Source organism: Strix uralensis, chromosome 8 (genome assembly GCF_047716275.1).
Source record: "Strix uralensis isolate ZFMK-TIS-50842 chromosome 8, bStrUra1, whole genome shotgun sequence".
Taxonomy (NCBI): domain Eukaryota; kingdom Metazoa; phylum Chordata; class Aves; order Strigiformes; family Strigidae; genus Strix; species Strix uralensis.
Window position 1 is genome coordinate 28079503 of NC_133979.1, and position 26913 is coordinate 28106415.

The window sequence follows — 26913 nt, forward strand, 5'->3', positions numbered from 1 at the left end:
AATGAACTTGCAGGCTCTTTCTCAACCCCAATAAATTAATTCAGATTGAACAAAGACATATAGCTGGATTTGTATGTTTTAGGACTCTTAGAAAGGAGAAGCTGCCACACCATCAGGAGTCACCCACCTGACAAAGTGAAGGAATAATCTCTCTCACTGCTGGGGCAAAGCATAAACTAAGCTGCAAAGCACCCAGATATTACAGTAAGAGAGACTGAATAATCACTTCGAGCAGTTATGCCAGTTATTAGCTTTTTAGTAAGATTTCATTTAAAATTTAACCAACCCAAACCAGATTCAAATGAAGCCAAGCAGGGGAGCAACAGGAAAGAGGGGACTTTTATCACTGAGGGACTAGCAGGCCTCTAATTTGAGGCCAGGCACTGCCAACAACTCTCCAAGGTTCATCTCTGGTATGAAGCACCTGTCCTTTCCACTGGGCAACTGTGACTGTCTGCTGGCTAACACTGACCCTGTTCCACCAAGTCTCCAGTGGTCAAACCAAACAAAAGGACAAAGCAACTCTATGTCCCCACGACACATCAGACAAGTCGCCTCTCTGCTTCCTCATGAAACTCCCGTCCAGCACCCTTCATGTTCCTACAGCAGACTGGACATACTCAACAGAACATCCAGCATTTCTTGAGCCTTGACTCGCCTCCGCTGCACTGCTCTGCCAGGCGAGGGGCACAAGCAAACTCCTGTTGTGTTTCCACCAGCTGCCCAAGGACGTTCATGCAGCAACCAGCCAGATGACACGGGCACTGCTGAGCCAGAGAAGGGACTGGGTCCATCTTCACCAGCTGCCTTCATGTTCAGCAACTGCTGCAGGGTGTGTTTTAGAAGCAGCACTCAGAGAAATGACCTGGACTCTGCCTAGCCACTGCCCTGCAGAGCCTCAGAGACAGGCAGCAGGCAGAAAACAGTGCTACCACTGCCTCCTATTGCCCAGGAACCCTCCAACACTTGTGGTCCAGGGACCAAGACTCAGGGAAGTGCTCTACAACACATGAGAGTGAAGAGCTTTCGGTAAATGTGTAGCTACGTAGGAAATGACTCAGCCCTTGCCCTGACAAACGAGTAATGCTTTTATTTCCAACAGCCAAGCTGCTCCCCAGATTCATGCAAGGGCTATCCAGAAGCCACATGGCACGAGCTGTGCTGGACACTGAACTACAGCGGGTGACACCAGCCTAGGTTCACAGAACTGACCAGCAATCCAGCTACACTGGTAATGAGTGTCTGTCGAGTCTCAGATCTCAAATACTACAGGGCTTCATTCAAGAAAGCAATGCAGAGACATATCAACGTTGATGATACACCCCTCCTAGTAAGACGCCCACCTCTGCTACCATGGTCTCAGCTCCCTAGATGTTGCCTGGACTGCAGTGTTTCTTGCCAATTCAGTAACCAGTAATTTTCCCCGTGCTCACAAAGTCAGTCACCCAGTGAAATGGCAATTAATTTCCTTCTTGAACCCCTTCCTCATTGCCAGCCCCCTTGATTTCAGGTAAGGTCAGCAGATGCTCCAAAAGAATGGGATAAAGCTTTCGCATCATTGCAGTCCATCACAGGCAGTACATGCGCCAACCTTTCGCCATGACAAACAGAACAAGGGGACATGAAGGAGAGCGGAGGTAAGTCAAAATAGGGATAGCTGGCAATAAAGTTATAAAGCAGCTCATCACATACAGCTACATCCTAAAGACTGGCTTGGCTTTCCTTGGACCACTAGGGCTTAACAGAGCAAATGCCAGGATACTGGGAGATTTGTCTTGCAATGAATTTGTAGGTAGTGCTGCTGTTTCTACACAGACCACTGCCTTGAAAGCTGGCCCTGGAGAAGCCATTCACCTCTGGTCTCGAGGGAGAGGGAATTGCGGTAACTTTGTGAACTGAGGACAAAATAAACAATGTCCAATAATCATACAATTCGAAGCAGGGGACCCTGCAGAACAAGGGTGTCTTGGAGGCAGCTCAGAGAGCACAACTCCACTGATAGCATATATCTGTCTCCTCTTTCTTAAGCTCAGAGAAGTCCCGTACGTTTGAGACAGCCTGCCACTAAGAGACTAATCCTCAATTTTCTGATTACAGGGAGATTTGCTGGTCTGCACTTGGACACTGCACAGCTGAACCTCACCCTGAGCCACCGAGTGCCACCTACAGCACTCCAGTTTCAACAGATGGGAACTGAAAAGCCTTTACTCAGTCCTGATCCTTTTGGAGCTACACTATATCCTCTGATAGCTAGGAAGAAGGGAAGAAAAAACCCTGCCTTCTGTGTTTTACTGCTCAAAGCTACTCTCTCAAAAACCCCTTCATTCCCATTCAGTCTACATCCTAGGAACCCGTATGCGTGGTCCAAAGGCAGAGCAGTCATTTCCAACAACACATTCTGCCAGCATATGCCATAGTTTCAAAGCAGCAAGCAGAATTTAACCTAAAACACAAACTGTGCATCCCAGACCTGCAGGAACTGTTAAACAAGGCACAAAAGACCAGTTCATGGGGGAAAAGAGAGAGGAGATGGGAGAGGAAACCTAAAAGGAACTGATACCTTATGGTAAAATCAAAATGAAAGCTCTTTTTCCTTTTCAGAAAGCAACCAAAGAAAAAGATAAATATGTTATTATACTTACAACAAAGTGATGCATTCATTTAGATAGCTCTAATGGAAACACGATTTCTGTGTTGTTTTTCACAATACTCTAAGTTGTTACCAATGACACAGAGCTGCATTTCTAAAGAAAACCACACAGCGAGATAACTGCCCATCACTCCATGGGAGAGCTTGTTCCTCTAACTCTCCAGTTTGCTCAGGGGGTACTTGGCTGTAGCTAGAAGTTATTTTAAAGCGGAAACAACAGAGATACTAAGAGATTGCAGGCTGTGCCACGAGTCTGATAAAGTCTCAGCAATCTCTCTTGCAAGTAACCTTCTGCAGGGTTTGAGCCTGATTTAAACCTATCAACAGCTTCAGGCATGGCACCACTAAGTCCAAAGGGTCTAAAATCCAACTGGATCAGACCAGCTTAGTAAAGTCGTGATGCACACTGCTGGGAGGGCTACATGCGTGTGTTGCTGAAGTACATTTCAGATGTTTTTCAACAAAGAACCAAATGGACCTTTCTGTGCACATTAGAAACTCAAAATGATTCAATGTGTGTAAACGACAAAAATTGAACCTGTAACAGAATGGAGAAGGCAGTGGAGACTAGTGCACAACCCAGCAACTGAAGGGTGCAGAGAAAGAACAAGGTAGCCATCAGAAGGGGTTTACACTGCACTAGGTGTGTCTGAACTCAGTGTTGGTAACTAAGGTAAGTCTTCACACCAAAAACAAAATAAAAGACTGAAGCCAAGAGCTTTGAGTACCCTGTGGCTCTCCAAACTTCACCTTTATCAGGTTAACATTACGGAAGTTCACTAATACATGAAGAGAGCGCACTCTTTTTAATGAACTAGTCCGGAAATATTTCCCTGGGAGAGCATGAAGAATGGGCTAAATTTTACTGAATCATTTCTGCAAAGTAATGTCAAGCAGACACAGGAATGAAAAGCAAGACACAATGAGCGTTTCCAAGAACGGGAAAAAAGTGATTCTACCCACACCTTTAATCCCTCCCAGTTTTTATGCAAAGAAGGCACCAATGACAGATGCTAGTGAACCAAAAATCAGATTTATAACACAGGAAAGGTAGTAATTAACAATTAACCTTATCCATGCCCCATAGAAGATTGCTAGTCCCTAATCAAGAAAAATAACGAGGTGAATGTTTGTCCTGCTCTCAGGATGTGAATTTGGAGTCTATTATTCTTCTCTGTGCCTCAGAAACAAATGCATCTCTACCCTTCAGTGACAGTTACTCTTCTTCCTGGACCATGGCCACATGAGGCTGTACATACTTCTGAATCTTATTTTCAGACCCCAATCCTCCATCCTACAGGTTGCTTATCCCTTAAGAATAGTTGAAATAAAACCTGGTGAAGGTCAGCCCTGCCCAGTAGGAGTCCTGGTAGCCTGCAACTGTCAATCAACAAGGATTTTGTCTCTCTTGCAAAAAGCTCTGCTATTTACACTCCAAAAAGAAAGGGTTTCAGTTCCCTCAACACTGATGTAAAAAGGCCAGGTCTCATGGAAGATACTCTGAGGGGGGGGAATGCTGCAGTCCAGTCCTACACACCGAAGGTTTCTGTGGTAAGGGATCTCTGGAACTTAAGCAAATATAATCTGTCCATCCCCCATCCTGCTTAGTCCCCACTTCCCCAAACCTCTCAGATCTTCGAAGAAATAACTGCCCTTAAAGTAACCACACTGCTGTAGATTCACTGTGGGACACATCACTGGGTGCAGGCTACCATAAGGCTCCCAAAGGTGTTTGCAATTTGGAATTATTTCAAGACTGCTGGCGCTCAAGATGAGAAAAGCACTTTGCTTTCAACCTGATGCTCACTCTGGAAATCCAGTATTACATCAGTGACATACCTTTTCTGCTTGTATGTCAGCATTGCTTCAGCAATGGGCAACTGGTGTGCACAGTTTGCCCCTGCTATATACTGCGTTATCCGGGAGACAACATCAGGCGTTTCTGGAACTGCAATAGAACAAAGAGAGAAAATAATTTAAGTGACTTCTCAGACCATCACCAGGACTGCCCTCCAGTCGCTTAGCCAAGTAGCTGATGGTACTCAGCCAGCTGCATTTGAACTGCATCTTCCAAAGGAAGCTCTGCAGCCTTCCCCAGAGCACTGTAAAGCTGTCTGACCAACAGCAAACATCCTACAAGAGCACCAAGGTGAAAACATTAGGAAGGCACACTAGATGCACAGACATCTGTACACAGCATTATTGACTGAAGTATTATGGTCATTTCCTATTTGTTAAAATGCTTTTCTTTGAAAACATGTACCTGCCCAGAGTCAGCTTTAGGCTTTTTCACACCTTGACTGTAGGTACCTGCTGAAGAAAGTGTCTAGCCATCAATCTCAGGGCCTTGGCGAGCTGCTCTGCTCATACCAGCATTTGAGTTACCTGATTTCTTAATGAATTCACGGCCTTGCTGAGTCAACTGAAAAAACTGAGAGCCAGGCAAGGGTAGGAAGAGCACAAAGATCACACGTGTGCAAGTATGCTTCAGATATGTGGGACTGTGTTTGATACAAGTTGACAGGAAGACATTTCCATATTTCTTTGGTTTCAAGCAAAGAGCCTCAACTATGAGATCAAGGGAACACAAGTGACCTTCACCAGGTACTTCCAATCCTTAATGGGCTTTTTAATCAAGACTCTTTGTATTTGAACAGTGAGCTGTGAAGAGCTACAATTCTTTGCCAGATCTTTTTTATGCCTTCATGGGGTTTCTGTGCAGTTTTCACTACACAGATAAAAAAAGGAGAATCTACAAGGCCTGGAATGCAAAAAAAAGGGACTGCATTTTCCTCATAGCATGCAGACAAATAAATAAGGACTGCAGCATACAACCAACTAAAGAACAGACATGGCTCTTGAGCTGGATTTCTACAGCTAATGAAGTATTCCTAACACAGACACAAAAAATCAAGTCTGTATTGACACCTTTGTCTGCATTTTCAAGTGCAGCAAGGAATTAAAAGAAACCAGTTCTAGACATGTTCCTCCTCAAGCTTAGAATCAAGGAAAAGCATAGGTTGGGTGGAACATTAGATGTCTAGTCCTGCTCCAAGCAGGGGTAACTTCACCTTCAGAACAGGCTGCCCAGGGCCTTGTCCAGTCAAGTTCCCACCTGCTGAAAAAGGCTCTGAACAATCACCTGTGAAGAGGTCTGTCTCTCCTCCTCTCACAGCTAGAGGGCTTCCAGGAGCATCCTGGCAGCCTCAGGCACTCTGCAATTCCAACAGGAGAACCACAGTGCAACCTCCCCACTCTCATGGCGCTCCAAAAACTCCAAAGCTTTTTCCTTCTAGTGAAATTTCTGTATGGGATATGCTGCCATAAGAGCATCATTCCTCAGTCAAGTCTCAAGCCTTCATGTAGCCCTCAATGTCAGATGCAAATCCTCCTTTCTCCTGTTTCTTTCCATTCTTGAAGGAAAGGATGGAAAAACTGTAAGCATTAATATTTTAAACGACTTAATACTTTTACATGCAGTAAGGCTTTATCCTGGCTTAGAGCACACTCAGATCAGAACGGGAACTTGTTGATCTGACCTAGTGCAGCTCTCACATGTTACAACACGGGTAAAGAACAAAATGCTTTTTTAATGAGAAAGATCCTGCCAGCAGACTTCAGAAATGTCAAGGTCATTCTCACACACAACTAATGGAAGTTAATCTTCCCAGAGTTTCCAGTTTTCCAGATCTTTTAGGCTGGACAGTTTCTGAAGGGTCAAAGAAAGCCATGTACTAAACCTGGTAGTGAGACCCTCACATCAAAGAACAAAGCTGAGAGCTAGGTAAAAACAGCGTGACTCAGAGGCAGCTTGGGCCTCTGGGAGCCAACAACTGTTTGCAAACCACCACGTGGAGGACATACAAAGGTCAGCATCTGAAAAGGGAATGTGGTGGAGTGAGGAGAAAAGAGGAACAAAAACATTTGTCTGCTTCCTCTTGTATTTACTTGACCTTTGCTAAAATTACTCATTCAAGCCTTTTATCCCACACAGGCCAGACACAGACACATGGTCTTACCAGTGGTCTGTGCTTCAAGTTTGTTGAACAGATCTCTCCAGGCTAGATCTTGGAAGAAGTTGTTGTATCTATAATCTACAGACCCCAGATACTTGGCCACTGGATGAGAGCCTAAGAAAGAAAGCAAAACATGACAGTTGTTCTTCCCAGCACTGAACACAAGTGCGTTTTTTATCAGTAAGGAATTAAATTCCAAAATCAAAACTACACTAGACACCCTAGAAATAAATTTCTTCAATTATAACCAAGTAATTTAGTCCATCTTATCTCTACAAGAGCACGCAAATAGACTTCCCAGCAGAGGGACTGCTTCAACACCACTGAAATCTTTCAGTGACACCTCCCCCTTCCCCCCCACCAAATGAAATTTTAAAAGGCCAAAGAAAACAGGACTGGGAAACTGCTGAGGAAATAAAGGATTTGGAAGACACAGAGGTCCTACAGCTCTCCATCTCAGTCTCTCAGTTTTGCAAGCAGCTTTCCCAGAAGCCCTTCCTGCCTACAGGCTGCACCGCACGCACCACAGCCAGGTCACCCCTGCCAAGAGGAGTCAGATCCCTTCCTCTCAACACCATTTGCACATCACAGCTGTTTTGCAATACTGAGAAGAGGCAATTGTCCCCAACCAGGAAAAACAACCCAGGGAGGCTTGTTTAATTGGTGGAGAAGGGCTATAAGTTCAATAAATACTTTGTAATTAAAGACAGAAGGCAGAGTCCAAGGATTACAGTCCCCAGTGAATGTTGGCTTTTGCATTAGGTCCCTACTTGCTCTAGCTAAGCCTTATGGCTCCTCTGTGAGCATGGAAAGACCTCCTTGCAGAAAGTTTGTGTGTCCTGCCTCCAGCTTGCAGCCCTGGATGGAGATCTGTCTTCATACTTATACTGAGCAGGAAAGGGAAGGCACTGAAGTAGCAAACTCTGCCTTGGGAGGTGGTAAAAATTTCCCACTGTCACCTTAGGCCACGTGTCCCCAAACCAGACAACCTGCTCTGGCAACTACCCTTCCAGTCTTTCAACACAGGAGAAAAGGTGTGCCAGGATTGCACTTCCCAGCCACCACGTTTCAGTCATGCTCAGCATGACTCCTGTACATTTACAATCAGCCATGAAGTAGTCTCAGAGTTCCTTCTTATCAGCTTATTTTTATCCTTCCTGCATACTGAGTTCTCACATCAAGCCACGCTTCTAGAGACTGTAACAGCAGAGTCATCAGTTGGTAACTGGTAACCTGACAACTCCTTCCAAGAAGACCCCAGTTGCTTAAGTATACTCACCATCCTCCAGTAAAGCTCATGGTGAAAAAACCCACTGTCTTTTCTCAGTCCTCCAAACCAGTGCTAATCTCCAGACTTCCAGTAAAGGTTCAAAGCAGAAGGTCTCTCTGAGCTCCCCTCAGAGATCCTCAGAGACTGGGATCTAAGTTCTTTCTTGGACCCTCCTGATCATGGCTACTTTCAGACCCATCATTTCTTTTGTAGTGGAGTTTTAAACAGTACACATGGAACACCTCTGCACCATGCACTGGAGAAGCTTTCCCACATGCTGTGAAAATCCATCGCACACGGCAGATGCAGTTGAAAACAAGTACTAAACACAAGGTCTCCCAAGAAGTTCTATCCGTGGGAGCTAAATAAAACGCTAAAAAATCCCAAACAGCCAAAATAAAAGGGGCAAATAAATTAGAAAAAAAGGTTGGGGGTTAAGTTGTTCATACACTGGTCTGGACATCAAAGGAGTCTTTCAGTCACAGAATCAGAAGCAGGACCCAATCTCCCTGTATGGATGCTTACAGACACTAAGCATTTCTCATTGTTAAAAAACCACTGTGGGTTGACTTTTCTGTCATTGCAGTGAGTAGCTGTGGACTAAGAAGGTAGAACCATCATAGAAAAAACTCCACCATTCCTAATTTGAAGGTGCTTCTAACAGCAGAAAATCCTTTCCTTTAAGACATTTATGGCATGGTCTCCATTCGGTGCTTTTTCAATTGTCAGAAAAGACAGGTTCCTCCTCAATCACTTTAGTGAACTGCCAGAAAGCTGGCCAGAAATAAGCCCTTGATCAGATCAGGAAATACTGCAGACTTCTATAGGAAAGGCCCTGTTAGAGCAGTTTCTATATTTAAAGTACATTTAAAAAGCATTCACAGTTTTGAAGCAGTTTGGGGTTTTTTTTAATTACCAAAGAAAGTTTTAAGATTAAAAAACCAATCCAAAAACACACTAGTTAAATCTTGTGTTTCACTTTCAAAGAGAGAATATTTTCAGATCATTAAAGACTGCAGGACAGAAAACTCTTCTTCTGAGGCCAGGAGACAGTCAGCATGTGAGGACCAAAGTCCTCAGTCACACAGAGTCTCATTCAAAGCACATTTAACCTTGCAGAAATTATTTTTTTGTTTTTACCCCACTAAAGGGCTCTCTCTCCTCTTCCTGCCAACCACTTTGGAAACTAAATGTCTTCCTTACAGAAGGATCCAGCTCTCTTCCTCTGCCTTTTTCATTTGACTTCTGCAAATCCCACTAGTGAATCGACAGCCTAACCCCGTGCCAGGCAGCAGCTTCCAACTCCTACAGAAACTGCCATCAGCTAGTCCCAAATCTAGAACACTGGAAAATACCGAGAAAAAGTGTTTTTCAAGTCTTCTGTTGCCTACCTCACCTAAGTGCCCAGTTCACACAAGCCAAGCCTCAGACTAGACCAGCTTCTGGCATCACAACCTTACAACACCAACGCTGCCCAGACGCCCCTGCCCACAAGCATCGGTGACCACCTGGCTTCCCAGGCCTCACCACTACAACATTCCTCACGTTTCTGACTACAACAAGACCCCTAACGTTATTACCAGTCCACTCTCCTTCACCCAACACAAGCGATCCAAGCTGGGTAACTTTCCAGCCAGGCAAGCTTGTTGAGCTGCTGGAAGGGCAGAGATAAGGTGCTGGAAAACTGAGGGAAAAACCCAGGGAGAATAGCACGTAAAGGAAAGGTCAAAAGATACATGTAATTTGAATAATTTAAACTCTCAGCAGTTTCAGAGCCTTTAAAAAATTTTCAACCCCCTCTCCTCTATAACATTTTCTGCGTCAGCCTCAGGGAGGCCAGAACAGTTATTGCTCTGGAAAACATGGTGCCCAGTGAATTTAAGATCTCAGCCAGGGAAAGGGCTTCTAGAATATTATTCTATGCATTCATTGTACTATGATAGAAAGATATGCAAGAGCCTCCCTGTATGGGGAGGAAGTACTTGACCCCTTGCTTCAAACAAAAGGTTTACAAAGCAGACTTCGGCATCAAGAACATACAGATGAAATTCACTCACGCAAGAGCAGTAACACAAGCATTACACAATGCCATGACAGCATGACGCTTGCCTCATTTAACAGCCATATACCTAGTCAAAGCTTCCAGGAGGGCTTCTCCTGAGGCAACACATCACATTTAACCCATTCGTCTTTCCATGAAGAAAAATTGTTCCTTATTTACCTAGAGGGATGATCAAAAATCTCATGTAGCCAAGCCAGTCTGGGGTTTTGTGAGACAGCTGCTCTACAAAGAGCCTCAATACAGCACTGAGGTAATTCTGGGCTCCAGCCACTGCAATTTTAATTGGGTTTGGAGGCTGGGAATTGCAGTTACAGCTAGACAGAAAGAGAGGAAATATATTCATAATTGTGCTTCCAACCAGCTATTTCAGAACAAGTAAAAAAAAAGTTTAATAACAACCACAGCAGAAGAGAGCTTGTTCAATACACAAGGCAATATCACAGTGATTTATCAGCAGATTAAAACATTATTAATAAAATGCAATATTGTTCAGTACTTACTTAATTGGTCTCCTTGCTCCTTCTTTCACACATTTTGATAATCTAAAGGGCTGGACTCAACTATCTAGGTTAGGATGTACCTATTGCAACTAACTGCTGTACCAGAGAACATATTCAGGTACCCACAGCAGGTATCTAGGGAATACACTGAGGAATTAATCTGGGAATTACTTGGCTGGGGGAGAAGCAAGAACTATTTAAAAACCTACCTATTAGCTTTGCATGCTTTATGGGTTATTAGATCTGACCTATGAGGCAACCTCCAAAGCACAATCTTTTAAAATCACCAGTGTTGATGAAAGGAGACTTGTATCCCCACATATATGGCAGAACAGCAACTTTGCAGGGCTGGCAGGTGCTGAAGAACCACAGAACTCTGACTTCAGGAGAGTAAATTGGGGAGAAGTATTGGAAGGGAGAAGTATTTCTCAGCTATTGGATGGAAAATTCCCTGGGCACTGGGGCACAGGAGCTGAGAGGCTTTTAGAGCTGAGACTCAACAAACAACACAAGCAAGGTGAGAACTTACTATCTCTGTATCCTGGAGACAATAGTGCTGAAAGCTGCCTGAATATCAGCTGAGGAGCATGTGCAGACCACTGGCAAGGTATGCTTTTGCAAGACATCTGATAGGTACTGAGGAGAGAACAGAACATTTTATAGTCTTTTTTTTGGTACAGTTTGTCACAAGAAGAAAATCTGACTCCCCAGCTTCCTAGGTATTCTCACACCCAAGCATGGGCACTCTCTCCCCCCTGTCTAATTTGCAAGTGATACGGCTATTTCCCAAATACCTCATCCTTGTGCATCAGCCAAAGGAAAGCTCTTCCTCTAGAAAAATTGAAACATTGCACCTTCTTGACAAACACCAACATTACATCCAAAACATGGCAATGACAACTCTAGAACAGGAAGGTTTTTATGGCTGCAGAGAGCAGGGCAGCAGCAGAAGGCCATTTGCCTAGTAGACAGCAGATGCTGTCTACTCACCTGCTTCTGGAACTGCATTTGCATCTCTCTCTGATTTCAAAAGGACTTAAACAACTGCAATGTTCTGCCCATCCTCAAACACTAAAAAAAGGGAAGGGTGCTACCAACACACATGTTCCTCATGAGGGACTGCTTCCCCTCCATGCAGCAAATGGGAAACAAGTTAACACACACCTTGGGTATACATGGACATAATATTGATGAAACTCAGTAATTATCTCACACTTTCAAGTTCTGCACCTCTAATGTATATACCCCAGCCAATGCCATCTTCATGTCCTCTGATACTGTAGGTACAAGCTGCTACAACTACTGGAAGATGACCTACAATGCTTTCTGTCCATCTCCAGAAGGCATTTCTCTATCTTCCAAGCATAGAGAAACAGGAACTAGTAGCTCAGCTGGTATTTTTTGCTCTCAGACATCGAGACCCTAGTTCTTCCAGAAGCAGAAAGCCAAACCAGACAATGTAACTCCACAAGCCTGGCAAAAGTTCTATAGGCGACAGTCACCCAGCACATGTTTACCGGTCCTCTTCCATATGTATTTTATTGCTTTCTTAGACTAAGGTTCCAAAAGGAGCAAAAGTTGTTCCAAACCTGTAACAAACCACCCCATGTTGCCAGCATAAGCACTGCTCAGAGTTCTCCCTAGCACAACTATCACTCAGAAAAGATGGGGTGACATACCTGCAGTCAGGAATCACAAACATCTGTGCAAGGCAACAGAGCTGACCTGAAATATTTTCTCCTGTGTTCACCACCCATGTTTAGAAATCTCAGCCTAAACCACCGTCAGTCCTCCCTGCTTCCTTTGTCCCAGTCTACCACAGTTGAGAAGTAGGCTCTTGAGTGCAAAGGTCTAGCCATTCCCAGTGTGCTGCTAACCAGAAGGAATGGCATTTCGTAGAAGAGAAAAAACCCCTGTGGAAAGACTCAGGCAGCAAAGCTTTACAAGATCCACAGCATCTCCTGGTCAAATGAAATCCAATCTGTAGGCACTGAACACTCAGTATGCTGCCAGCCCCCACGCACCATCACTGCTCTTCCAACCAAGCAGCAGAACCTACTTGGTTAGTGGTAGAGCTCAAGGCCTGTCCATTCCTGAGGAGGAACAGTGAAGGAGAACTGTGCTTCAGGTAACGTCTCCTGCCTTTACCTGGCCTTGCCAGTCAGAAGTATTGACAAGAATAATGTTTTCTGGCAGCTGGTCATCGGAAACCAGGATGTGATTTAGTTGGTCATACACTGTTTTCCTGGGGATCTGGAAATAAAGACAGAGAACAGTAGGAGATGTCAGCTCTAATCATCAAGCCACCTGCTCCAGCTCTTGCAATTCATGAGAGGTGGCTGTGCACAGCTGGCCAGTGCTCGGTCACCCCAGCAGCAAAGCCGTGCAGCCGCACTGGCCACTGGGACTGACACTGATCAGCTTCTTTAACACTGCAGCATGCTGCAGGCTCCAACATTCTGCAGGCTCCTCTATTGCCCCTTTGGTTTTGTTGGCCGTTACTCCTTCTGCCATGCACTTTTACTTACATCAATTTATACCAACAGTAGCCCAAGGAATTTTAGATTCATAGAAGACAGGAACAATCTCCTTCAAGGAAGGAATTAAGTGAGTCCCACAGCTAACAAAAGCATGGCACATATGCTCTGCACAAGTCAATCCCCTTTTGCAATCCCTAGCAATTTCCCTTACTTCAAAGGGGTAATTCCTCAACACATCCCTATTCATTTCTCATCATAACAATCTGTTCCCGTGTTTTCAGTTTATGGGGGGCTGACAAAGCAACAAGCTGACAAAACCCAGGAAACTGGATGGAAGTTACAGTATCAGCCAAGACATAAATTCCCTCCTTCCTGAAGCCGCAGGGCCCAGTTCCTTTCCAGCAGGGATGGCACTTAGACCAGAAGGAAAGAGACCACAGGAGACAGTCAGAGAAGAGGAAAAACTATGAGTGCTAGAGAGACAGCAATCTTTTTCACACCTGTAAGTGGTGTCGGGTGTCTGGAGAGCGTTCATTGTCCAGACTGTTTGCTCTCTCGTTCTGTGGCCTCACTGGCTGTCTCTCCTTCAGAGACGTGCTCCTTCCCCGACGTCCCGTCTGCTTCCCTTCAGACCTGCTAGAGAGATGTGCTTGTATTCCAGAGCTGGCTTGTATCTGAGTGAGACATATCCCCCAAATCCCAGATCACCCAGACTGGCAACCTCAACAATGTGAGTGGAGGCACTGGGGAATTGTGCCCATAGATCTGAGCTAGCTCGAGACCTGCTAATTCTGCTTCTGACAGTGCAGAGCACACGGTTCAGCTACAGAGCACGTTCCCAGGAGTCCCCGGCAGACTTCCACAGCCCATGGTAAGACCCACACCACCACTCTTCTATTGCTACATCAGAGTAACAGGACGCAGCCATGCAAACTGCAGTCACGCACCCAAAAGCGGCACAGAAATACCTCTTCAAAAGAGCATCTTGCTTGCAAATGGCCAAAGAAACTACATGGTGGGGTTGCTGAAGCCCATATTCACTACCCTATTTGGAAAGGTTCAACAGGATCGAAGTTAGACTTGACAACCACCTTTAAGGCCAAAATCTGCAACAGGTGTTGACTTAGCAACAGTATCTTTGAGCAAGCAGCTACAGAGTTTTGTAAAAACTTTCTTGGACATGGAGTGGGTACAACACAGGAGACAGGAGCAACTTCAGAGCAATGCTGCTCTTCAGGGTTCTGGGCGTTCATTTATCAAGTGCTCAAGACCCATCACTTAAGTGTCTGAACACAAGGAGCAGCTCCTTGCAGTCAGTGGCTTCAGGCCATCCTGAACAAATGCTAGCAGGCTGTCCATGACTTCCTGAGCAGCCCTGCGGCCAGCACAGCACTGTGTCACCAGTCTACCTGGTGGATGGGATAATGAGGGACTCGGTCTTGGTGATCTTCCCGCTGGGTGGGAGCTTCTCAACAAACACATCTGGTGTGGGAAGTTCAGCTTCCTGGACCTCAGCTTGCTGGTTAGACTCCTGCAAAAACACAGAGATCCGAGTCATCAGGAACAAACCCTCCCCTCTGTCTCACTACCACAAGGGCTGGCAGAAGGCACCCCAGCTTAGCTCTGGCTGGGGCACATTCAGCCCGGCTCTTCCAGACACATTACTCACTGCCAAAAGGGAAAAGCCAATACTGGCTATCAGGGGCTACCAGTCCCCAGCTCTGCCTTACAAGGGAGCTGGAGCCAGGAAAGGTGCTCAGATACGCTATTTGGAATAGGCAGTCTCCCAGCTCAAAGCCTGGGACATGCCTCCTCATGCAATGCAGGTTAATTCAGCTTACCCAAATGAACCAGTGCAGAGAGGAAGACATGGGAGAAATGTTATATACTGCATGTCCCCAGTAGAGCAACTTGAGCTTTGAGATTTTTACCCCAGGACCAGCTTGATTTCTGTCAATTCAGCTTGAAGTAATACTTCTGTCTGATAAAATGGAACAGCCCTGAGAATACTTCTCAGGACAATATACATGCTCAGTAGCATACATTGGGCCAGTCTTCCTCAAACCAGAAGAAAGGTTGTTTAAACAAAGCACACGTAAAGCATTTCAGTTTCAAAAGGCTGAAAGACAAGAACCTCCAACAACTAAGGTCAGGAGGAGAGCTCAGCATCATCTTCACTGCAGCTAATGATACCTACATAAGTTGTGCTGCACGTGCAACTGTATGGATGGACAGACACACGCCACAGAATGCAGTTCACAGCTGACACCCAAACTGCCACAAGGAATGTTAACAAGTGCGTTTCCAACTTACATAAGAGACAGTGTCAGAAATACTGTCGCCTGCATGTTTGGTTCCAAGACTCTTTGTCTTTTCAGGCACTTCTACCTGCTTGAGAGAAGAAAAATCATTAGGAGGTGTGGCACCGTTTTCAGCCACACTCTCTGGATCAGGCTGTTCAAGAGACACACTTCTCTGTCTAAAAACTGTACAGCTCTGCAGGATGACCAGGAGTGCTTTCTGGTCACACCAGGACCAAATGCATTAGTGTCGGATGTGGCAGAACAGTAGCTGATGCATAATACACAGAAGAGGCAAGGAAGTGCCCTGGAATAGGACTAATATTCTATGCACCTAATATGCCCATCCACGAGGGGATGGAAAAGGGGGTGAGCTGCCCCTCAGCGTTCACTCCCAGCCACCATGAAAAGTATCCCAACAAGGAATAGTAAAGGAGGTAAAGCTTCCTCCAAACAGTGCCAAAACTCCCAGGCAACATCTCCCATCCTATCAGTCATTGCAAGTACATGGAAATCTGGAGCTATTCATACCATTAGCAAGTATTCAATACAAAACCTGAAGATATCTCCTTGAGTTAATACAATATTTGCTTTTAAAAAAACAACCCCCCCAAACACACTGCCAACAAAAAAACCCCAAACAAAACAAAAACCCAAAAAACCCCCAAAACTACAAACATGTTTTCTTAGCAGAAAATTCTTAATCTGCACATGCAGGTTTTTTGAGGAGGTCAGAGAGGATGCTTTAATTTACACGTGCAAATAGAGACAGTACAGGTCTGCTGTACTACCTGCAGATAGATAACCTTCTTGAAACATGACTTACAGGACTTGATGGCTCTCTCTGGCTCCTGATGCTGTGGATGCTACCAATTTCTGTCTGAGAGCTGGAGTGTGACAGTCCTTCAAAATAAGGTCTGAATAAGGAAAGCAAAACCAGTTTCTTATTATCAAAAACGCTAAGAGGGAAAGTCCACCACATTCACAACAAAGCAACACAACTGTTCCCAGAGTGTCTTACTGCTCCCCAATGGTTCCAGTAAAATTTAGACTACTTTTGAAAGGAGGGGAAGTCTCCAGGACAGCAAGAGAAGCCAGAAAGTCCAGGGACCCCTGTCTACCCCTGACGCTGACTGACCAACCTCCATCTAACAGATCCCACATGTCATCTGCCACACAGCAGACCATTATTTACAAAGCTCTTACTAGGAACACTTGCATGCTCTCACACTACACACAAACAGCAGCTTTTGTTTCCATAAAATCCAGGGTGGGCATGTGGGTCCAGCATTTTCCCACAGCAGAACAGAATGTACACTCACCCAACACAAGCAGTTGTGTCCTCACTACCCCACGCACCAGGTGCAAAGTTTCACACTGAAATTCTTGTTTCAGCTTTGCAACTACATGTCAGCCCAGACAGGGTCTAGCTCTTGACTGAAAGACAGCAAGTAGAGTTACTGCCCCTCACAGACACTCTGGTCCTGCGGGTGAGTCTTGGTGCTAAGATGCATTTTATTTCCAGCTTGCATCTGGATTTGGCTGCCAGCCCTAGGATCCAATTACACACTTGCTCAGTAAGATAAGGTAGCACATACAATCAGATTACGCCTCCACATAAAAAGGCAGCTCATCACACGAGGCTACAAGACTCAATTACAATTTAAGAAACTGATTCTTTTTGTTGCTGCAAACACATGCCTATGAGCAACAGCATTTATCACATCCCTTTCAAGATATGAACATAAGAACTGGACCCAGCAAACCACAAAGTGTCTCCTCAGGACCAGGCATAAGAAGTTCTTATTCCAGCAATCTCATATCCCAGAACAGTTAGCTCCTCACCTCCAGGAACAGGACACAAGCTCTCAGTGTGTCCAGTACAACATTTTGGCGTGTTTCAAAGCAGCTGCTTACCACAACACATCTACTTTCAAATCCCTTCAAGGCAGGGCCTACCAACTGCCAATATATTGGGTCAAGCTCCAAATGCCTTTATAAGCCACCAGCCCTCTCACTTACCACTGCTGCCCCAGTCTATCCTTGACATCTTCTGGCTCACTGATAGGGAACAAGTCACGCCAGACTCAGAATCTATTCTTAGACCAACTAGGTTATTCTACATTAATTAGGATATTATGACACCTGGTAATTAGCTGGCATTTAGCAGATACTGCAGTGGTAAGCTTTGCTTGTTTCAGAGCTGTCACAACACTGAAGGCCTGAGCATGCAACCACCTGTCAGTCAGAAGCATGAAGTGTCTCATGTTTTCAGTCTTTATTCAGGCAGGGACATGACACACTCTGTTAGCTCCGGGTTCTGCATCTGCTCGAGACCCTAAGCCAGCGATCCTCAGCTCAGCTCCACAGTGCTGTGATTTCCCATACGTCAGTGCCTACAACAGCTGGTTCAGAACAGGCTTGCGTGCATCTACGTGTGCTGCAGTCAGTCCCCTTGGGCCCTGAAGAACTCCTTTGTTTCCCACAGTTCAGCTTCCTTAATCCCTGCAAAGGCTCTCTTTCCACACAGGGTCTTACCAGCTTTTCTAGAAAGACAGTCTGCCTTGTCCATCCCTGCCTCTACTTCTGCAGCTTCCAACCACACCTCCTTCTGCCTTAGCACAGATTTCCTAGCTGTTTCTACCCCCTCTTCAAAACCCCTGTGTACGCTTTAATTCTACCGCCTGCCTGTCAGCAATTCCTACCCCTGTGCTCAGGTGGCAGGGGCAGGCAGAATATCTGCAAAGGGACTAAGGAAGAAATGAGACTGAAGGGAAGTTAGATCCCCCCACACTACCCCCAGCTCACAAGCAGTCATTCACATTGTAACAACACACACTAGGGCTCCAACACCAGGTCAAGAGGAGAAAAAAAACAGGATGGAGGGGTGGGAATAGAAACATCTAACGTGTGCTGACACAGCACATGGTCTGTCTCTAGCCCAGCATCAGCCGCCCCACACTTACTTTAACTTTGGTTTTGGAGTGCTCAGGACACTGTCATCATCCTCCATTTCTGGCCCGCTGTCACTGGGGTTCTCTATATCCAGTGTGTCATAGAGAAGGTCCAAGTCCTCCTCCACCTCTGGAACATGCTCCGCCGGGTCCTGCTCTGAATCCAGAACCTACATGCAGGACAAACACAGGCATCACTGACTCTGCTAGGAGCCAGACTAATCCCACGTCACCTGAGCTCCCCCAAGGACTGCAGCACACCAGTCTTGGCAGTAAGATTCTGTTCCTAGTGCAAGGATATTATATCTGACAGAAACACTAAATACATGAGAAGTGCTTGTTTTGGGTGAAGCTTGCCAGCGTTACCTATTGGACTAAGCACCCACAAACACGCTGTTAACCACAGACTATGTGCATTATTCAACCCCATTCTATAAACAAAGCTTTAAAAAGGCCCCTAATGGAGGCCCAGTTTTCTTAGAACAAGTACAGAAATGCAGTGCTCCCAAAAGTGTAACCTGTCTTGGGTTTTACTGGAAAAGTTGCCATGACACCTCCCGATTTGATACCCAAGCAGGTAGAAATAACAAAAATGTCCACAGGAGGCGCCTGAAACCCGGACAAGGATCAGTTGCCATTCGCAGGAAAAGCCAGAGAGAACCGATATCTCACACAAAGCTTCCACGGGTTGCTTCACATATACACCAGAGTAAGCAGGCAGCTGTGCACAGTTCAGAGCTTACTTTTTGAATGGCAGCTTAGCAGCAGCTCAGCTGGCTGAGACCTTAGCCATGGGTGCTGACTCTGCTGAGCTAACTTAGGAAGAACAACAAAGCTAACAGGACTGTTTGGAAGCATAAGAAAGCATGAGGAATTACTCTTTCCCACAAGCCACAAAATGAGCACACATCCACACAGCCAATTGAGATGTTAACTGGTTTTATATTAGATACTTAACATTACACAGGTTTCTTGGGTTCTGGATCTCTTTAATTTTCAGCTCTGACCAGACAGCTGACTCCCCTGTGGATCTGCATTCCCTGTCCAAGTTTTTCATGTCTTGCCTGGCTGTTCTAGTAAGATGATCAAACAGGCTGGGATTTAACTTCACAAGCAATATACACTGTAGACTGCTTGCCTTTGAAAGGGTCAAAGATAATTTCAAAGCAGTCTGCAAAACTAACGGGTACACACGTGGTTGCCGAAATCTGCTTTTAATAAAACTTGATCTAGAAAATGTTTGATGACATTTTAAAGTTGTCCCTCATGTCTCCAATGCAAGGCCGGGGTATAAGGAAAGGTCACATCCACTGCAGACTTGACAACAAAATGAAGGGAACTAGGGGGAAACAGGAGAGTGTTCCTGAAGACTAAAGCAAGATGCACCAAGCAGAGGGCAACACACAAGACAGATAGGCTTACAGAATTACTTACCTCATCAGACACTTTAAACCTCTTCAGCAATGCCACAACCTTCTGTTTGAAGTTTTGTTGCTGCAAGTCAAAGACACTTTTACATAAGTAAAGTGTTAAGTGAACTGTTTTCTCCCAGTCTGCAAGAAGCCCAGACACATCTGACACTGGTGCTCTAGCTGCTGCTTCAAATCAAACTCCTGGCTCCACAAACCAAGACTCTGCTGTTCTTATGTTGAAATTAGCTTTTCCACACCTATTCTACTTTCTTTTCTGCATTACAACAAACTAGGTCCCACTCCACCAGGCATTATAAATCTTCTGGCCCTGAAGGATGGCACACCATTCTTGGTTGGACGTACAGTAAATAACATTATTTTATCTGCCAGATCACATCCTGTACCTGTTTGATGTATTTCTGGCAAATGCTTGACAGTCAACTTTTTTGATTCTTAACAAGGGTGAACCACCAGCAACATCTACCCACTGACCCAAAGTACAAATGTGTTTTCTACCAACAAAGCACTGTTTTTTCCAGGACCTTGCAGTTCATCCTGGCAGGCTCATTTATTTGACTAGCAGCACCACAGAAAAGTTGTGGAGCTTGTCCTTAGCACTTGCCTATCAGAAAAATGCTTTCTGAGTCTGATACCCTCAGATCCTGGACACAGCAGGCACAAAGTCCAAAACAACACAAGCCAAACTGCTGCACTTCCTTTGTGTTTACTCGCCCCCAAGAGCTCGCTCTCTCTTGCAGGACCAAATAGCTGAGTTTTGCCATGAGCTTCCCCATGCTTCTCTGTCTGTTACTGACCAACCTAATATCCACACTCCAAAGAAAAGGAAGATAAGAAGGGCCCAAGTGTGAGTGCCGGTACAGAGCATTTGAGGGGGCATCCCTGTGTGTCAGGAGGAAAGGGAGGAGAAAATGGCTGGCACCAGGTCACTCTTAGGCAAAAAGAAAGTTGCTCATTTGCTGGCTCTCCTGTATCTCACGTGACCTCTTCCTGCAAGTTCAACTGCCTGCTTCCACACTGGCCTCAGTCACTTTATACTGCCCCATACCTCCTAGCCCTTTACCTCTGAACTCAAATCCTGCGAGCTGCAACCACCTTCTAGACAGCTGAAGTTCAGGTGAAATAAGTCCAATTCAGGTGAAATAAGTCTCAAACAAGAACTCTCCAAAGACCGCTCTATTTCTGTCCTCAGTGCACTTGTGAGGCCAAGATGCTCTCATGATAATGAGAGCTGTTCTCTGGCTTAGGATGCCGAGCCAAACCATCCATCACACAGACCACTTTGGACCCGCACAGCAGTCTGTGGAGGGAGGACACACAGCAGTAGCTAAGGTGACATGGCAAGAGCTGTTTGCTAACCTAAATGGTTTCACAGTTGGTAGACAAGGTGGCCTGGTTTGGAGCTAGGCCAATGTTAACTTAACTGGTAGCACCAAACCCAGTTTTGCGCCAGTCCCACACACTGGACATTCAGTATTAGTTCAGAGGTCAGGGCTAGAAAGACATTGTTCTTATTATGAGGAAGTTGTTTGCTTAATAACCAAGTGGTGTATTTTGTCCTAGCTGGTCACTGACTCTTGAAAAAAAAAAATAAAATACTAAGGACACCAAGGCTATGAACCAGCATGCTCCTGGTCTCAGAGAGAGGATCTTTTTAACGTCAGATTCAGGTCAAAATAGGGTTTATTTCAGACCTTATCAAAACATGGATTTCAGAAATAGCCTCACAGGAGGTACAATGATCTCTAAACTTACTCCTAAGTCCAAAGAGAAACCTAGCCCATCCTGGAGATTCTGAGTTATTGACAGAGACATGCATAAACACTTGTGTAAGCAGAAAGCTGTATTATTGCGTGGTCAAGCACAAGTCACTGCTCCACACAGAAGTGCAGCTTTGCAGGCATACGCATGTTTGCTGTGAGAGGGAGGACAGCTGCATGTGTCTTGCCAAAGCTTTCAATATCCAGCTGCTACTTCTGCCTCAGCACCGCATGCACCACTTCAGGTTATCTGTCAAGCGCCAGCCCCTGACTGAGCTACTCTTAACTTCATTTTGAAACCTTCCCATCAGCCTCTCCCATGCAAAGCACAAACAGAAGAGCTTCCTTTTACTTAAAGCTATTTTCAGGACTTACATAAGCATGGATCCTGCACTGGCTTCTTAATGGAGGTGGAATTTCATACACTTACATGATTTTTGGAGCTCATTAACCTTGCAGCCGAAGGACACTCAAGACAGCAATACACACACCTTGGACGGCCCCACTCCCTGAACTGGCTGCTTTTACTAGCTCTTCACATGCTGTGACCATGCCCCCAAGCTCTCTGCTGGGCCAGCACGGCTGGTACTGCTGCTCCCATAAGCCACATGCACTGTGCATCCTGGCCAAACCCCGTCAGTGTTAGTAAAACTAATTTCCACCGACCCTGGTTATGGACGTCGTTCTTACTATCGATCTCCGCTGCTTCTTGGGCTTCCCCAGTTCGTACTCATCATCATCCAAATCCTGAACAGAAAGAGGATTCCTGTGTTACCTTTGTGATTTGGGGACACATGAGCATTTAAGTGCTAAAAATGTTCCCTCTATGAAGATAAACCTGCTGCTCCATCTTCCAGGCTTTCAGCATTTGCCTTAATTGCAATTATGATGGCAGATGGAAAAGGAAGTGAACTAGGAAGAACAGCTTGGAGAAGCAAAACAGCCTTAGTTCTACATTCAAGAAACAAGGATGGGCAGAGCCCCACATTTTGGTGGGTTCTTCTCTCAGTACCCTCCAAGAGGTAGAAGGCAGGTGATGCCAGAGTCTGAAGGCAATTAAGACCCAAACTCAAAAGCATCTCACATCTAGCCAGGGGGTTCTCCATAAGGACCCATTTTGCAGAAGGTAGTAGAGACTAAAGACTAACTCAGACCCCACTGGCCCTTTAATTACAGCTGGGGATCTAGTTGGGCTCTTTGAATCCAATCAGCATTACAGAAGCAATCAACTGATGCCTTGACCATTAAGCAGAGAAATACACAAGGATGCTAATGTTTTAGTGTTTAAAGGGAGCTCAAGTCCAAACACGTGAACAAATAAATCACAGCATGGTAAAAGAAATGAGTTACTGTGCAGGCCTTCTGTCACTGCAGCTAAACACACGGTGACAGTCTCCCACTGTCATGGTTTAGCTAAAGAAATAGGCTTTTAGTTTCAAGCACGAGTTGAAAGTGTACACACTCTACTGAAGCTCTCAGAGGGAGAAGCCATGCCCTAAACAGTACCTGGCCCTGTACGGCATCATCACTGGCCTCCTGCTCAGAAGAGAAGCTCTCGTACTCTTCCTCGGAATAGTTGTCTGAAAGGGAAGGAAAGAGGGGAGAGATCCTGTGAAAATCCTTTAAGGTGAGGGGACAGTCTCATCTCAGGAGCAGAGAAGGCCAACAGTCACAAATCAAGAAATGAGGCACACAAGGAGATGCCTGCTGGTTTATCTTCTATCTGTGCTAGAACCAGTGAGACAGGAACTGGCTGGAAGTAAGGAACAAGGAGAAACACATCTAACAGGAAGGAGGGACCAGCACACAGATAAGGCTTCTTGAAACACCATCCCCTTTTTACCCTGGAAAGAACCACCTGGTAGACAGCAGCAAGTAAAGAGGTTTTTCCAGAACAGAAATTACTTTTCCTCCTAACATGGGCATAACTGGCTTAAAGGAGCAAGTAAGACATGTCAGGAGTCTAAATCCTTTATTGAAATGACACTTCAGGTGAGCTGCCTGGCCTCAGGCAACAACACGCAAGCACCTGCATGCACTACCTTGAACAGGTCACTCTTCTAGCAATGAGCTAGAAGCAGCTAATACCACACAGAAAGATTGTCACGAGCAGAAATCCAATGACTTCCCTATAGGGTGCACAGCACCATGGATTTACACTCATTAAACCAGGCCACAGTCCACAGCAAATCATGTTTCAGGTTTGCAGGTCTCATTTAAGTTAATGAGATTTATTGTAGAATACTCAAAGGAAAAAGTTGGAAGAGTAGTTTAAATGTGAATCTCCTGAATACATCACTGTTAGCCAGGTCAGAAGCCACAGGTTCTCAACACATCCACCAGTAAAGCTGGAAGAATGTTGGCAAGAACACAGCTAAACCTTGCTGGAAGGCTCAGGCCTGGTGTGATATGCAGGAGAAGCATGAACAATTCAATCCCCAACTCTGTCACACTCCCTGCTTACACAGCAACAGGCTTGCAAAGCACTTTTTCTTTGCAGTAATCAGTTATAGACACAGCAACTTCTGCAAACCAGTTCTCATTTGTCCCAGGAAGGATCTAAGCCCAGGTGGGGTTTAACTCCCACCAGTTCAGGAAGACACTGGTCCTCAGAGCATGCGGTTGTACTCTCACCTGTAGACTTGATTTTCTGGCTGGCCTGCATAGTGCTGTCTTCATGGTCAATTGGCTGACTGGACAGGGAGAAGATCCAGATTTCCGCTACCTTCACTGCAGCCTCTTTGATGTTGCTGAAAAGGCTCAGAACCTGGCCACCTTCTGTTGGGTGCTGCATGACCTGGGACAGAAATTAAACAGGACAAATCTGCATTACAATGTATCTAAACTTGCATACTACAGGAGTTATTTATGTTAACAGTTACTCCACATTTCCAGGTACAGAAGTAAGCCAACACCCTGCAACTGCAGAAGCCACTTGCAGGCAATACACACAATGCTAGTTGAGATTTTATGTGACTACTAATGGAAGTGATGGAAGGAAAGGAAAAGCATTCTGAGCTTGACAGTTGATTAGCTCATCCTTGAAGCAGAGTACTTGACTACCTCATTACTATGTATTCGCTTCCCCGGCACAGGCACAGTACTGATTTGAATTATCAAGTTACCAACCTTCTGAACACCTAATTAAGGAACCTAATTTTGTGTTAAAGCCCAGCAGAAGAGCCAGCAAAGGCAAAAATTCTTGGTGAGGTGAAGCTGCAAAGTGCTTCCTAGAGCAAAAATCCCTGCTCCAGAGAGCTGGCACCTGAATCTCAGAGGAGCTGGCCACCCCAGGATAATGAAGTAGTAGGTCACAAAAGACACGACAATGCTGGAGGCAGAGGGACATCTCAGTGTGGGTTTCCTTTGCCACTCACACGGCTCTCCCCAGAACCTAAGACTTACCTTCTCTTGCCCCATCAGAGTCAGAAAGTGCTTCCCCACACCTGCACCTCAGCTTTCTAACACACACCAAGCTGCTTTGTCAGGTCCTCAGATGGCTTTAAAAAGACCTGAGCTGCTGAGGAACATATGCCCCCCTGCTCTTAAACTCTGCTCTGACTCACAACTCTAATTCACTGCTTTGTTTCAACAGCTAAAGTTAAAAAAAAAGAGGCGGGGGGGGGGAGTTAAGAAATGTGTCAGTGCTGTTTGAGGGTCATTATACTATAAACTGCAGAGGGGGGTGGGGGTCCTTGTAAAATTTGTTTTCCTGAAGTCTTCATGTTCAGAAATACTTCACATGAGCTGGAAAACAACTATTTCCTAACACAGTGAACCTCTGAAAATTTTTGACCTTCTAACCTCAGTCAGCTGACATTACAAAAAGGCATAAGAAAAACCACAGGCAGCAGCAGTGAATGCCCAACACTTAGAAGCTCACTGATGGGTCTAATTAATGGGCCCACATGTTTTCTGCCTTATAGCAGTATTTAATTTCTAGTTCTTAAACAAATCGATCATGGTACAGGAAAAATGTTAGCTATAACAGCACAAATCAGAATCTGGCTAATTCAAACGGGAAGTTCACCATTTACTGCAAGTCTAAGAGAAGCTGAACTCGCACACAAGGAGTAATAACTCACCACAGCATAACACTAGCTTATTTTGGATGGAAATGATTTGTTGACAGAATGCAGTCTGATGAAGAATATTGGTGTTAAGCTGAACTTGCTGCTGCTTAAGCCCACCTCTGAATACTCAGAAACAGAAACAACAGAGATTAAACAGGACATGAAATAATGAAGCATGGAGCTAAGCCGTTCAGTAAGCCTTAGTGAATAATTTATCCATACTTGATTCCAGCATTAATTTTCAGATGTAAATCTGAAAATTTTATCATTTCCCTCTCCTGAATAGAACTCCACCTACATTGCCAACAGCCATGAAATAAGAATTACAAAGGGTGTTTCAAGCAAAATGAGAGAAACTACTTGATCCTGAACTCTCATACAGAGGCACAGAGAAGCACAGCGAACCTTGCTTTAACTTCAACATTCCTCAGAGTTGGAAGGCTTGCCCAAGTGACCCTGTCTTGTTCTCAATTATGATCTAGACCCCTTAACTGAAAAAAACACACAACAAAACCCTCACAAGGTAATAAGCTCTCCTCATGAAAGTTTTAGCTCTCAAAATACTGTCCAGAAAATATCCGATATGATCACTCAGTTGTAAAATCTGTTTAAAATTTTGCCCTGTGAATACTGATTACAGTTATTAAGACAACAATATGAAATCCCACCAGGTACTTCTCAACGAGGAACGTGAAAACACTGGGTTTAAAGAGAAGGGAAAGTGACCATCTTTGTAAACAAAGATCACGTCAAATGCTGCTCACCTCAGCCATGTTGATAGACCCCACAGCCAGAGTCTTGTAGCCTAAAATGGTTCGGTTCTTGTACCGCTTCCGCCGCTGCAGCATGATCTGAAGCTTGTTGCCTTCTCTCTTCAAGAAGTGAGGGTACTGCAGTTGGAAACACAATGGAAAAGTTTATTACATCTCTTGACATTATCTCCCAAGCTGCCTGCTTTGCAAGTAAACTGCACTCCTAGGGATTAATCCCAGGGCTTTTAGAAGTGCCTACAGCTAGCTCACACTCAGTGGACAACCCTTCATTATCCCAAAGAAGCCTTCTCTGACCAAACAGCTCAGCCCTGGGCTTTCATTTCCCCAGCCAAGCACACTGAAAACACAATCCAGGGGCACAGAGGAGCTGTTCAGTTTGGGAAGGACTGAGCCCAAGGCTGGTTCCAGAGAGATGAGCAGCCTCCAGCTAGAGGGAGGCTGCCCAGAACTGGAGCCCCAGAGGTGCCGCCCAGGACGTGGGCTGCCCCTGCACAAACAGCAGGCAGCATGCAGTGGCAGGGACAGCCATGGACCCCCACGCTCTTGGCAGGACACTGCCTTCCCTCCAGCACGAGGACACTTCTTGGTGTTGGACCCTCTACTGCACACGTTTAAGAGCCTCTTGTGCTTTGAATGGGAAGCAAA

The 26913-nt window shown here is 45.3% G+C and overlaps 1 protein-coding gene across 10 annotated transcripts in view; it reads right to left on the minus strand.

Moving 5' to 3' along the window:
- PACS2 (phosphofurin acidic cluster sorting protein 2) overlaps window positions 1-26913 on the minus strand; it is an 82870-nt gene that overhangs the window by 19579 nt on the left and 36378 nt on the right. For 3 of the 10 annotated variants that reach the window (XR_012629899.1, XM_074876820.1, XM_074876818.1), the window contains 16 exons: window positions 26260-26385; window positions 24057-24219; window positions 22929-23002; window positions 22089-22169; window positions 19667-19726; window positions 18245-18402; window positions 16105-16195; window positions 15292-15369; window positions 14388-14509; window positions 13479-13614; window positions 12647-12751; window positions 11028-11134; window positions 10158-10312; window positions 6670-6780; window positions 4490-4598; window positions 2561-2593 (listed from right to left, as the gene is read on the minus strand). Coding sequence is in view for 9 of the 10 variants with exons in the window: in XM_074876820.1 (XP_074732921.1) it covers window positions 2561-2593; window positions 4490-4598; window positions 6670-6780; window positions 10158-10312; window positions 11028-11134; window positions 12647-12751; window positions 13479-13614; window positions 14388-14509; window positions 15292-15369; window positions 16105-16195; window positions 18245-18402; window positions 19667-19726; window positions 22089-22169; window positions 22929-23002; window positions 24057-24219; window positions 26260-26385 (1709 nt within the window). In the remaining variant the exon portion in view is untranslated. The remainder of the gene's footprint in view (window positions 1-2560; window positions 2594-4489; window positions 4599-6669; window positions 6781-10157; window positions 10313-11027; window positions 11135-12646; window positions 12752-13478; window positions 13615-14387; window positions 14510-15291; window positions 15370-16104; window positions 16196-18244; window positions 18403-19666; window positions 19727-22088; window positions 22170-22928; window positions 23003-24056; window positions 24220-26259; window positions 26386-26913) is intronic. The other 7 variants (XM_074876814.1, XM_074876813.1, XM_074876812.1 and 4 more) reach the window with 7 other exon arrangements.